At 36.3% G+C, this 13,172-nt stretch overlaps 2 protein-coding genes across 2 annotated transcripts in view; one reads left to right on the forward strand and one right to left on the reverse strand.

The window, feature by feature from the left end:
* Positions 1-744: 744 nt before the first annotated feature.
* Positions 745-2,725, forward strand: LOC131163795 (dof zinc finger protein DOF3.1-like). The gene has a single exon (XM_058120550.1). It carries the CDS (start codon positions 1,699-1,701, stop codon positions 2,377-2,379), a length of 681 nt encoding a protein of 226 aa, XP_057976533.1. The 5' UTR covers positions 745-1,698; the 3' UTR covers positions 2,380-2,725.
* Positions 2,726-8,452: 5,727 nt separating this feature from the next.
* The window catches only part of LOC131163796 (ubiquitin carboxyl-terminal hydrolase 6-like), a 40,553-nt gene continuing 35,833 nt past the window's right edge, over positions 8,453-13,172 (reverse strand). Inside the window, exons 12-19 of the mRNA XM_058120551.1 lie at positions 11,209-11,297; positions 10,960-11,029; positions 10,645-10,725; positions 10,450-10,545; positions 10,287-10,335; positions 9,818-9,928; positions 9,628-9,702; positions 8,453-8,739 (exon numbers count right to left, since the gene is read on the reverse strand). Of these exons, the coding sequence (XP_057976534.1) occupies positions 8,684-8,739; positions 9,628-9,702; positions 9,818-9,928; positions 10,287-10,335; positions 10,450-10,545; positions 10,645-10,725; positions 10,960-11,029; positions 11,209-11,297 (627 nt within the window). The 3' untranslated portion in view covers positions 8,453-8,683. The remainder of the gene's footprint in view (positions 8,740-9,627; positions 9,703-9,817; positions 9,929-10,286; positions 10,336-10,449; positions 10,546-10,644; positions 10,726-10,959; positions 11,030-11,208; positions 11,298-13,172) is intronic.

Below are 13,172 nucleotides of genomic sequence, written 5' to 3' on the forward strand. Positions count from 1 at the left end.
GGAACAAGTGAAGTGCTATCTGGTTTTGACTGCTTAGACCTTCAAATATTGTTTCTGGGTCAAACACCAATATAACATTTTTTTCAAAGGAAGGAAAATTTTACACTAAACCTGATTGGAATAAAGTGTGAGCCAATCCATTTCCCAACTCACTCATTATTTGATTATTTTCAAAATTTAAACTCGAACTACTAACTCATATTCAGACTAATGATCTTGCCAACACAAATAAAACTAATCGAAAAATTCAAAAGAGATAGATTATTTCTAGTGTCACCAGAACCCAAAATTATAATTAAGAAAACTATTTTATTGTATTTTTTAAACAAATGCCATAAACTTTAAAAACTAGCTAAATTTTTTTTTGTAATTTTTTGAAAGATAAAATAAAAAAAATTATTTTTACATTCAAATGGGCTATTAACTTTTTCGAGTTATTTTATTTCTCAACTAATATAATTTTTATTTTTTAAAATTTCAAAATATTAAAATTTTGAATTTTAAATGAGATTTAAAATAACAAATATGCACACGCTAATAGGAAAAATTTTAAAGAGATGATTCATTTCTAATGTCAACAGAGCATAAAGTCTTAATTTTTTATTAAAGAGAAAAATGGCGCAAAGCAACAAGAAAATTATAATACAGTTAGTAGCATTGAAGGGGTGAGAAGTAACAAGGACAAGTCATGGTCATGGAAGAGTCGTCCAGTTGAGGTCTAGTGAGAACAGCTTGAGTAGGGGGTTTGACGTTTGGTCTCAATAAAAAATCAATGGCTATGCTTGCTAGTTACAAGAGCAGCCAAGAACAGAGCATATACAAATTACTGTTTCCATTATTTAACATTATATGGATTACTTTTTGATTAAATTAGATTTAGTGGAAGCTGTGGGACTGACCAGAAGCTTAGCCAATCCAAATTCCCCTGCTACAAAGAGAGAGAGAGAGCGAGCTGTGTTCTATTTCAAGCTTGGTCGTCACTCTCACGCGGACGCGGATTCATAATCTGCATCAGGGTTCAGGCCAAAGCATCTCTCTCCTCCTCCTCCTCCTCCTCCTCCTCTTCTTCGTCTTCTTCTTCTTCTTCTCTTCTTCTTTTTCTTCTTATTCTTCTTTGTGGTTGTAGCTTTCTGTTGCTTTTCTTGGTTTCTCGTCCATGAAACAGAAGACCCACCTGCGAAATTGAGTTCTCTACTGGGTTTCGCCATGAAAATTCAACTTCGGAGCTTCTCTGTTTCTGGGTTGTGAGCTGTGGCAATGGAAATTGTGTTGCCTGTCGTCTATTTTACAAGTAGCTTCTGATTTTGTATTTTTTGGGTGTTGCCCTTTCTGCAATCTTCTTTGGGACTTAAAATATCTCCTTGCCATCCCTTTTTGTCCTGTGTTTTTTTTGGTTGGTGTTGTCTGCTTTTCGCCGCTTCGCAGCCGCCCAGAAAGGTTCACAGTTAATCAAATCCTGAAATCCTCGAAAACCCACTTCAGATCTTCATTCATACCCCTCTTTTCTGCTAGCCCACTCGAGGAAAAAAAATCCCTCTCTTCCACCATACCCAATTTGCCAAATCCTAAAAGCAGAGAGAAAAAAGGTTCAAAACTTTGTTCTGAAATTAGTCCTCGTTTTTCTTGTGCTTCTGTCGCAACAATCGCAAAGAAGGGACAAAGAAAAACCCAAAAAATTGTGCGTGTTGGGTCTCAAGAATGCAAGATCCATCAACATTTCCCACCATCAAACCTCCATTTCCAGAGCAAGAACACCTGAAATGCCCTCGCTGCGACTCCACCAACACCAAATTTTGCTACTACAACAACTACAACCTCTCGCAGCCGCGCCATTTCTGCAAGAACTGCAGAAGATACTGGACCAAAGGCGGTGCTCTGAGGAACATCCCCGTCGGCGGCGGAAGCCGCAAGAACACGAAGCGTTCCTCTAACCCAAAACGCGCGTCCTCGTCTTCTCCATCGGCATCGTCTTCTAGTTATGCCCAAAATGGGGCTCCGAAACCCGAAATCAACGCGGTTTTCGCCCCGCCGGCGACATCGGTCGATCATCCGGATCGCCGGATGCTGGACGTTCCGGGGAGCTTCAGCTCGCTGCTCGCGTCGAATGGGCAATTCGGGAGCCTGCTGGATGGGTTGAATCCGAACGGACCGGGTCATCGGGCGGTGCAGCTGGGTGAGTTTGGGGAGAACCTGAATTCGGGTTCGGACCTCAATTCAGGTTCTGCGTCGGGTGGAGTTGCAGACCCGGCATTGGAGTTGCAGAGCACAAGCAATGCAGATACCTTTCTGGGCATTCAGGCTGGTGATCCAAGCTGCTGGGGCGGTAGCAATGGCTGGCCTGATCTTGCCATTTACACACCAGGTTCTACCTTTCAGTAAATGATTAAAAAAAAACTAGAGAGAGATAGAGAGAGAGTTTGTTTGGGATGATGATGATGATGATGATGATGATGATCCTAATGGTGTTGGTTTTTGAGAAATGTGATGATATGATACTTAGAAGGTATGGTGTTGATCACAGATGAGGTTGAATGATTTTGTAGTGATGCTCCTGAGGTGACATGCCTCTCCCCCACAGCAATGGTTTTCTGTAGGTATTGATTTAGATCATCATGTTTGTGTGTGGTGTGTGTATGTATGTGTTCTTTCAAGTAAAATTATATATTTACATATATATATATATATATATATGTATTATATGAATATATCTCCTATCTTGTGAGAATTTCTTATCTCCTTCCCTTATTATTATAATGATTTATCATGATCATCAGTCTCCATATGTGTTAATGCAGATTGTTGCCATGTCATGTTCAATCCATTCTTCCATAAATATACCTATGACACTGTAGATGATTTGACATTTTGTTGTTCACCGGCAAGATATTATGGAGAGGAGATATCAGAAATCCAGTGAGAGAGAGAGAGAGAGAGCGAGCTGCTGAAGCTTTTATTATAATATTTATAATGTTTCTGCATTGCCCTTTTCCTCACTTTATACTAGTTGTCTTTTTATGATTTTTCTTTGGTTTCTCGGCGTCCAAACAGACAGAAACTGAGGTTTTTGGGGGGCGGGGGGTGGTGGGCGCTGCCTTGCCCAAATGTGGAGTTTGCGTGGAAAGTGGAAACTGGATGTGAATAATGTGAATGAAATCACTAATCAGTGAAAGCGGCAGGAGTTTGCATAGGACTACTGCAGTACTACTATTGGTGAATTGAGTAGTCTTGGGGTTTTAAGTTAGGGTTAGTTTGCAGGAACCTAATTTTCTTGCTTGGCTGGATTATGGGTGGCATTTACCGCCGGCGGCATCGCCGGTTGTCACAAATTTTCTAATGTACTTTATACACTACATGGTGACACTGACAGACATGCACTTGGGACATGTTTCACTTAAGTCATTCTCATCCATGAATTTCACCGAGGTGGTGGTATAAAAAATATAATTGCAAGGTTTATAATTTTATGTTTTGTTTTGTTTTTTGTTTTTTTTTTTAATTTTATTTTATGTTAAGGTTAGGGTTTAAGGGATTACGAAACTTCCATTAGTATTAAATTTTTGTATTTAAGTGAAAAAAAAAATTAGAAGAGTGAGTTCGTTATTTCAGTAAATTAGTCGAATGTTCAAAGTCGTAAATCACTACATTTACAAAAAAATCATTTTATTTTTTTTTTTCTTTTCATACATGGCATGCAAGTTTAGGTTATTTATTAGATTTGTTAAAAGAAAGCTTTTTATGTTAAAATGACTCTACCGCCTTTCGCCTTCTCAAACATTTGAGTATAAGGACATTTATGCTCACATGGTTATGGAAAGTCAATATTGTGAAAAAAAATTGAAGAACTAAAGACATGAATTTATTTTGGACCAAAAATTTATTTCTAAAGCATGGCAATTAATATCATAACGAAGTATCAATTTGATTACTAATTTTAAGTTAAATTGAATTATTTGAAATAAAATTTCCAAAAACAAGTATATTAATTATTTAATAATTCATGATGACAAGAAATAAATTTATTTAATACACGTGGTATGACACAGTGAATAAAGTTATAATCAAATTAGAGAAACAATGACATTCTGTTTCATTTAAAGAAGGGAATAAATTCTTTAAATTTAATTTTTTTTTTAAATATTTTTAAAAGGGAATAAATTCTTTAAAGTTAATTTTAAAAAATATTTTAAATATTTTTTTTTTTGTGAAAATATTAAACTTTCACAACAATTAAGCAAATGAATAAAAATGCATCATAGTCGTATTCCAATTTATCATAGTCATTATAGTTTATAGTGAATGAGTTGTTTGAAGTGTTAAGATTTAGAAAAAAGGAGAAGGTAAAGTGAATCATTCTTTTTTTGGGAATTTAAATGGTTTGGTTTTAGTAGTTGATTTGAATGGGAAAAAAACCTATCAAAAAAATCTTGAAGCTATTTTTTTTAAGAAATTTTAACATATAGTTGAAGCATTGGACTTAGGATAATATCCATGGAACTTTTTTTGGGGGGAATGTAAGAATAGATATGCCCCCTTCTCACTCCTAAAACCACAAAATGTCCCTCCTCCCCTCCCCCTAAAAAATTGTGAGGAATCTTTTTCAAGGAAACTTAAACCCTAAACCTTTCCATAAGGAGTCAAGATATGAATCATTAGCTCAAAGTCCAAATTTTATCCAATGGTATTCATCACTATAAATGTGGTAAGAAGGAATTTTATAAGTGGGATGTACAACTTCTATTTTGTAGCACAACCTCTTTAACATTTTTTTTTTTTTTTTTAAAACACTAACGGTAAAGAAGGGAAAAAAAATGGGAATGAAAATATATACACATATAAGTGGAATTTGGGAGGGTAAGGAGGTGGTTTAAAAAATACACACATATGTAAGGGGAATTTGGAAGGTTAAGGGATAGTTTAATTAGTTAATGATTAGGGGAATGTATAAATATTTTTTATTGTTTTTGTTTCCTAGGAGATATCTTAGTGGTCAAAACTTAAAACATCCTTATTGGAGGTCTTGAGTTCAATTTTTTTTTTTTTATCAATAAAGGGTAAATATATTGATAAAAAGGGATATGTACAGAAAGTCTCCGAACATACCTCGAGCAAGGAGCCATAGACTCCAATTCTAAACAACACAAGTAACAAAATGTTACACAAAACTTGGACATACCCAGGGGCTCAAGGCCACTCTTAGGAGAGGTGAAAAGGGATATGTGATGGGAGATGGGTTGTCTCCTCTTGTGTAACCCAAGTCCAATATTGTCTTGTCTCTACACGCATAATCGTATACCATGCATTGTCAAGTAATATAATAAAGATGTTTACTCCTAATTGTTTGGTTACTCTTGTCATTTATTTGGTATACAACTATGGAATGAAATATGATTTTATAATTTCAAGTATTGACTATATAATTTTCATTGCACTTGTTACCAAAAGGAACAACTTGGCCAATGTATTGTTAGTGAATAGTAGTGGCATAGTGGTGTGCAAAAAACTTTAGGATTATCAATAAAATTAAATACATTATTATGTTTGTAAGATGCCTTTGCATAGACTGATTTCCTAAATTGAATATAAATAGTTAGGGATTGAATCTCAAATGCTTGAAATCTTTGTGTAGAGTAATTTTCTAAATCAATGCAACTCAGATAGTTAAGAATTGAACCAAACTTTAGACTAGTTATTAATCTCCTTGTTTTCCATAGTTTAGTTGACAATTTGAGTCTCTTTGTAAATATATTGTTGCCTTTAGGCATGTATAGAAAAGGGTGTATTCAGATTACAAAACACTTTGCTTTGCAAGGATAAGAAGAGGGTCATCATAGATTATGGAGCATTACTCCTACTTTTATGTAGGAAAAATATTTCTTTATACTCCAACTCATGACCAATTGCTTATAAAGGAACAACTTTATTATTGATTCAAAGTCTATTATTAGTCTTTACTATACATACAACAAAACAACAACAAAACCAAGCTTTTAGTCCCACTAGGTGGAGTTGGTTATATGAATCATTTTCCGCCAATTTATGCGATCATGAATCATTTTTTTTTTTTTACAGATTCAGGGATTTTAAATCCTTACTCACTATCTCGTCCCAAATTATTTTAGGTCTACCCCTACCCTTTCTATTGTCCCCCACAGTAATTAACTCACTCTTCCTTATTGGCGCACTATGTGGCTTACGTTGCAAGTCTCCATACCATCTGAGTCGTCCCTCTCTTATTTTATCTTCTATAGGAGCTATACCTAACCTTACAATTCCTTAATTTATCTTTTAATGTTATACCATTCATCCATTTAAGCATTTTTATCTCGACAAATTTTACTTTTTGAATATTCTATTTTTTTGTTGCCCAACATTCTGATCCATATAATATAACTGGTCTTATAACTATCTTATAAAACTTTTCTTTTAATTTTAAGGGTATTCTACGATCACAGAGTACACTTAAAGCATTTCTACATTTTATCCAACCTACTTTAACTTTATACATTACATCATCTTCAATAAATTGTGGGAAGCTATTAAATGACATATATGTGTGGGTATAGATGTGACAATTATCAATTAAGGGAGTTGAATCATCAAATTCTCTCTCTCCCTCTCCCTCTATATGATGTGCTAAAAATGGTCCACCCTAGGGGGCTTGCTATTACCATTCCATCTGTAACCCACCGCCTGTGTGGGGGCTGCCTACCCCTCCTAGGTTTGAATGAAAATGTTTGGGCCTAGTGGGGGAAATCTAGAATTAGAACTTCATGTGGGTCCACGCTTGGAAAATAAAATCAATGGTCGAAATCATCACAATCCAATGGATGGCGATTGATGGCTGCATCTACAAGATGACTTTGAAAAAAAAGAAGAAGAAGCTAGCTTGTAATGAAAGCACCTGGCCTTGCATGGCAAATTAAGTTGGCACTGTTCTAAAGTCCATTCCTTTCCCAAAAAGAAGCTTTCTACATGATTTGTAATTTGGCAAGAAGCAATTGGCAAAAGGGCAAAAACTGATCTTCCATGTCCAATCTAGGTGAGCCCCTTAACTTGACCTTCTCCCTTAACTTGAGCTTCTCATTTGCTGAGCCCACCAGGTTTGAATGCTGGGAATTCACCTATGACCATCACCCAAATAAACGAGGTCTGCATCAGCGTAGACAATGTGTGTGTGTGTGTGTGTATTGTGTGGTGAGGGGCCAATTTTGCTGCAGCATTTACCATCAACACCTGCCAACAATTTCACTGTTCTCCACATTCTATGCTCCATCATCCACTCATGAACTAAGCACACCCAATATTATTATTTGTCATCATTGGGGTGGCCACTCTTGCATGCACATTGAGAGAGAGAGAGAGAGAATAATAATGTTGCTTACTTTGGGTACACTACCACCCACCCTCTGAAATCATGGTTGGATCTCAGGTTAATAATTTTATACCGCCATCTTAGTTCCAAAAAATAATATTTACTAGTTAAGAATAGATGAAGTTATATAGTCAACATCTTGAATATGTCGTGGAAGTTGAAAAAGAAATTAACTAGGGTTAAAAGTAACTGGGTAAAACCAAAAAGGTATTTTGGATAGTGGTGAAATAGTAAGGGCATATCTGAAATCAAAAAAACGAAATAAAGATTATGCCTAGCCCAAAAAGAATAAAATAAATGATTTATCATGGCTCATGTTGTTGGGAAAATTTGCTCAAAATCACATGTAACAACAAAAAATATATTAACGTAACGTAACGTAACCAACTCCCCGTGCCTTAATACCTGATTTATTTTAATCTACATTTTTTAGTCAAGTGTATAATTAAAATAAAATTCCTAGCTAATGAGGAAATTAATATTAATTTTTTTTAAAAATGTCTCATCACTTTTCTCCCTAGATCTAAATTCGGAATGGAGTGCCTATCGCTTTTATTTAAATATATGCTGTCAAAGCTTATGGAGGGAAGAATTTTGTGATTAACCCAAAATGATGATGTTGCGTGCATGCGGCTGCTTCTACGCATCATATATGTTGTAGAAGTAGAAAGGAGGAAATAGGAGGAGGACAATGATGGCGACGGACGTAGGGGCATGTGGTGGATAGGGAGCAGATGGGCCATCCCCACCATTTTCATTACTCTTGACCTTTGACCTTCGCATTTCCTTTTGGGCCATCACCAAGTGTTTGCGATTGCACTCATTCCTTATCCCTGCCCGGGCTACACTAATTATTGTTTGTTTCCAACGGCAGCCAGCCCACCTTCGTTTGATTTCAGTCCCCACCAGCATTTGACGAACTGAAATGATTAGATCTCTCTCATACATGAGCGCCATCGGCGCCGGTCACGATCCCCATCCACGCAAATATCGCATGCAGTTGCTTTCAAGACATGAGAATTATTATGGGTCACTACAAGTTCACAGAAACGGCAAGAACGCTTCTCTAGGAGAGCAAGATGACAAGCAAAAGGTATCTATCTTTTTACACTCCACATGGGTTCCGTTCAAAAGAAAGATGAGAATCAAATGAAGTTGAAAGAAAACCTTACAACACAATGTTAATTCAAAAGCAGCCAGCGTAAGAGCAACAGACCTCATTTCATAAAATGCCTGATCGACTATGTGAGTCCCTGTGTGTGGTCATTCACAGATGGTTTGGATAAAAAGAATTACGGTACGAAATAAATATTACAAAGAAACAACCCGGGCCTTGTACATGCAGATGTACGCCATATGCCAATCCCCTGAAAACACAAAGATGACTTGAGTCAGTGCCCATAACACATGCATGCGGAGGATAATGATACAGCTGTACGCTCTCCGATTACGGTTACATTTTTTTTTTTTTTTTTTTTCTGGTCGAAGGAGATGACCAAGTTCAAGTAAAAATGCCAAAATCAATGTCATGGAATGACAAAAAATGACAGATCAGTCTACATAATTGGAAAACAAAACAATAATACAATGGGATGGAAAAAATCACTTTTTTCTTCTGCACATTTTACATAATAAATTTTTTCATTCCGTTCCAGCTTAGCAAATATTGAGCAACATCTCTCAACTGCAACTAAGGAAAATGACTTCGAATATTATGGCGTAATGTTTAGAATAACATGGGTTTCTGTATCCGTCTACAACCAATTATCTCAAATTTTCCCAAACCAACAGCAGGAGGAGGGTGGGTGGGTGCAGCCAAGGTCTGCAGCTAGTACTACTACAACAGGTCTGGATTCCTCCTTGTACTCTTACTCTATTCTTTTTTCTATCTTTCCAAACAAAATTCCTCTCTCAAATAAATACAAATTTACTATTTAAGTAAGATGGTCTTTGACTTCCCATAACTGCCTTCCCCGCCAACTTCCTAAAAACCAACTCTTTAATATTTCATATTTCAGTTTTCCAAAATAACCAAGATTCAACTTCCCAACATCATGCTTTCCCCAAACCACAATGTGGCACAGCGCTTTGGGCACTGAATGTTGCATTTATACTCCTTTATAATGCATGAGGGTCACAACAGAGGGTTTTAATAGAAAATTTAGCAGCAAAGCAAACATGGTATTCATTACAGACGAGCTAATATGCTGCAGTGGTTACACAATAGGTATCATACAATTTATGCACGACTTTACCTCCTCCAGACAGCTTAGTGATGTCATCCTCACGCTGTGGGATTGGATTATCGTCATCATACTCTATCCATTTTCCTGTGACCACACAAATTTCTTTAATCTTTAGTTAGCAGTCCAAAAGTAAAATCTAACACAAATTACGGGATAAAGATGGTGACAACTAGTTTTTCCTGGAGGAGTGAGGACTGACCACTTTCTTGCTTCACCCAAGCAACATAATGCCCTGAATCAGCACTCCTTCCTTTATGTGTCAGCACAGCAACCAAATCATAAATTCCAGTCAGGTGCATTTCCTTGTTGCCTGAAAGTCAACACTCCAATAGTAAACCCCATTAGAAATATTAGTGCATTTTAATAGTTAACCCCATTATGCACTGATCCAAAAAATTCCACGCAGCTACTTTATTCCTAAGCGTGGCATACAAGAGCCTTTATGACCACACTGGATGGGTACAGGATATGGACTTCCCTAACAAGCTAGATTCGTAATGCCTATTCTGTCACGGAGATGAAGGGGTTGGGCCTTGGCCTCTTGCGGCCAAGTCATTTCTTTTAATACATCAGATAAACAGCCCTGAATGTTGCTGTAGCTCAAGGGGAACTGCAAATTAAATCTCGAAACGCCATGAAATCATTGAGAAACGCAAAAGAATTTTCACCTTCCTGCAATGTGTCAGTTGATGGTTCTCCACCTCCATTTGATGGTCCCTGCTTGAACAAAATAAATATAAAAATGCAAGATATAACCACAAGATATTTTTGCAAATCAGTGTGCACGAGGCTACGCTAGAAAGTGACAGAGCAGCCACAACAATCAGGTACCTCCACGTCAGGCATCTTGACATCATCATTTCTTGAACTAGAGCTCTTCTGCTTTGTTTTCAATCCAAGTTTTTTACCTTCCTCATCCCTTAGCATCTGATAATTTACCAACATAGAAAAAGTTATGAATCAATCAAATGTCGACAACACATACAATTAACTTGAGGTTAGCCAAAGCATAATGCAAGTAAACACCTGGCGAGGAGCTTCCAATTTTTTGCGAAGATCATCTGAACAAAGATCATAAACATCCAATTCCAGTGGATAATCTACTTTCTACAAAAATATAAACAAATTTAGAATATAATTGATACTTGAACTGATTCAATGAAGCTAGTTTGATAGCACAAGAACGTGCAAGGGCCATCAAAGCATGCAAGCTATTAGCTAATTGCTGACCAATAATCTGAACTTGGCCCCATATCTTTTAGTGATTTTTTTTTTTTTTTTCACAACAGTAAGAATGTGAAAAAATAAAAGCAGGCATGAGAAAAAGATGATGAAAGCTACCCGCAAAATCTTGGCCTTCTGATTTGACTCCCTCTTCCAAAAAAAGCGGACAAACTGAATAGTCAAGTATCTTGAAAAGAAAAATAGCTATAAGAATTTCTCATTCTTTCAAAGAAACAGTACACTAAAGAAGCAGTGAAACATTACGAAAAAAAGTTGCAAAAGGACTCAACTGAGATAAAACAGTATACCACAGCAGTAGAGACATTTTGTCGCCAGTGATCAGGCTAGAAAACAATCATTACTTACCTTGGCAAATCATTGATGCGTGACTCTTTCAAGTATATTGCACTACGGCCTAAGGAAGGAGAAGCCTTTTCCAATTCTGATTTTAGACCCTGGACAAAAGAAATTGATGCAATGAAGGACTTGTCAACTCTATCTGCTGCTTAAGACTAAGAGGAAATTGTATTATTGAAATATCCTACAGATATGCCACTAATTTCTTTCAGAAACAACAAACAATTGAACAATGTATTTTAAACCTCAATTAAATTGTATGATTTTGAACTTCATGATGCCCAAATGGTGTGTAGTCTAGATTCTTGGGGGGAGGGAGTCATTTCTAGCAATTCAGTAAACATAGTGAATGAAATGAGTGATGTAGCAGTAATTTACTAACTACTGCAAGTACACTTGTAGAGAAACAAATGCATTTCCTAGATGATAGGTTTAAGACCAGCATTACGTCAAAATTTTTGCATTAGCTATGGTCCTTTAAGGAAGACCTTGCTAGACATATTCAAGATAGTGTTTTAAGGCATTGATGAATGACAAACATCAAACACAAATTCAATTCTAATTCAACTCAAAATCAAATTAAAAAAAAAGGGACATTTATAACCTCACAACGCTTAGGCCATGAGTAATTTTGGAATCCTAAATAAACTAAAATACTATTTTCTAAAAAAAAAATAACCCAGAATCTAAAAGATATTACCCAAATAAAAATAATACTAAAGAAATTTAAAAAATTACAATAAAATTGTTAAGAACTAAATGTGCTTGCTTGCATTCTGCATCATTCTCCCCTACTGGTACAACTCAGACTAGAATTTCAAACATACAAATGATCAAGAACCAAGATTGCCAAGCTAATGAAGGATACAAACAAAATAAGAGATTAGTCTAACAAATTTATGTCGAATAATGAATTCAACATGTATTGGAGTTAACAATAGATACAATAGGGTGAAATAAGTATTGCTCGTCCTAAAATCAATCTATCCAGCTTAGATATTGTGGAGGCAAGTTAATCCTGTGATGGCTGACACTCCATTCCTGTCACCATTTTTCTCTTCATTTTCATTTTCTTACAGGAAAAGTCAGAATTTCTCACTGCAATCTCAGTATCTTTCTAGAATCAGAAAATTTTTGCAATCTGGTCAACTCTCTTTCAAGATTCAGTTAATCCACAAGTCTGGTCCTTCAGTAGTGGGCTAAACACAAGTGGTTCTGCTTTCAGCTTCAATTGGGATGGGCACGGCACATAAAGCTAACTCCAGTTGGAACAACAGGTGAAAAATGTTGGTTTATGTAGGGTCAAGCAAGACAACTGGTCCAGGTAAAGTAAGAGACCATTTAAGTAAACCAAGGATAACTGACTAAGACCGTGGACATGGGTTAACCCAAAATGAGATCCAGGCTATAGCCATCGGGGACAAAAAAAGTTTCAAGCTCAACTAAGAGATCACTGATCCAATCTTCAATCACAAACTTGGACCTCAACTATGGTCACAAGAAGATGAAAGAAAAATCTTTTAAAGAAAATTTTGCTCGTGTCAAATATACCTCATGACAAAACTGATTTTTTTCTTTCAAATCCAGCAGCTGTGTAAAAGATAGTAGCAGGTGGAGAAAGGGTCAAGGAGGTGACGATAGGAGAAACGGGTAAGAAGGTGACAATGGTGGTGGCAAAGGTGGAACATGTGGTGAGTCGGCAATACATGTCAGTCTAAGTTGACATCATGAAACGTGCGAGCTTAAAATGAAATTCTCAAACAATCCTATCAGACACCAGTAGACGTGGCAATTTAAGTCAAAATCCCATATCCTGTTAACACACTGGTAACTGTGTCAACTCAGAGTCTGCTCTGTTACTAATCGATGCGGACAATTGACCAACACAAATTCAATTCTAATTCAGCTCTAAATAAATAAATAAAAAGGGGCCATTTATAAGCTCACAATGATTAAGAAACAAGAAAACTAAT

Source organism: Malania oleifera, chromosome 9 (assembly GCF_029873635.1).
Source record: "Malania oleifera isolate guangnan ecotype guangnan chromosome 9, ASM2987363v1, whole genome shotgun sequence".
Classification (NCBI taxonomy): Eukaryota; Viridiplantae; Streptophyta; class Magnoliopsida; order Santalales; family Ximeniaceae; genus Malania; species Malania oleifera.

Bases quoted from the DNA above. Each gene is read 5' to 3' on its own strand.
- LOC131163795 (XM_058120550.1), top strand. From the start codon at position 1,699: ATGCAAGATCCATCAACATTTCCCACCATCAAACCTCCATTTCCAGAG.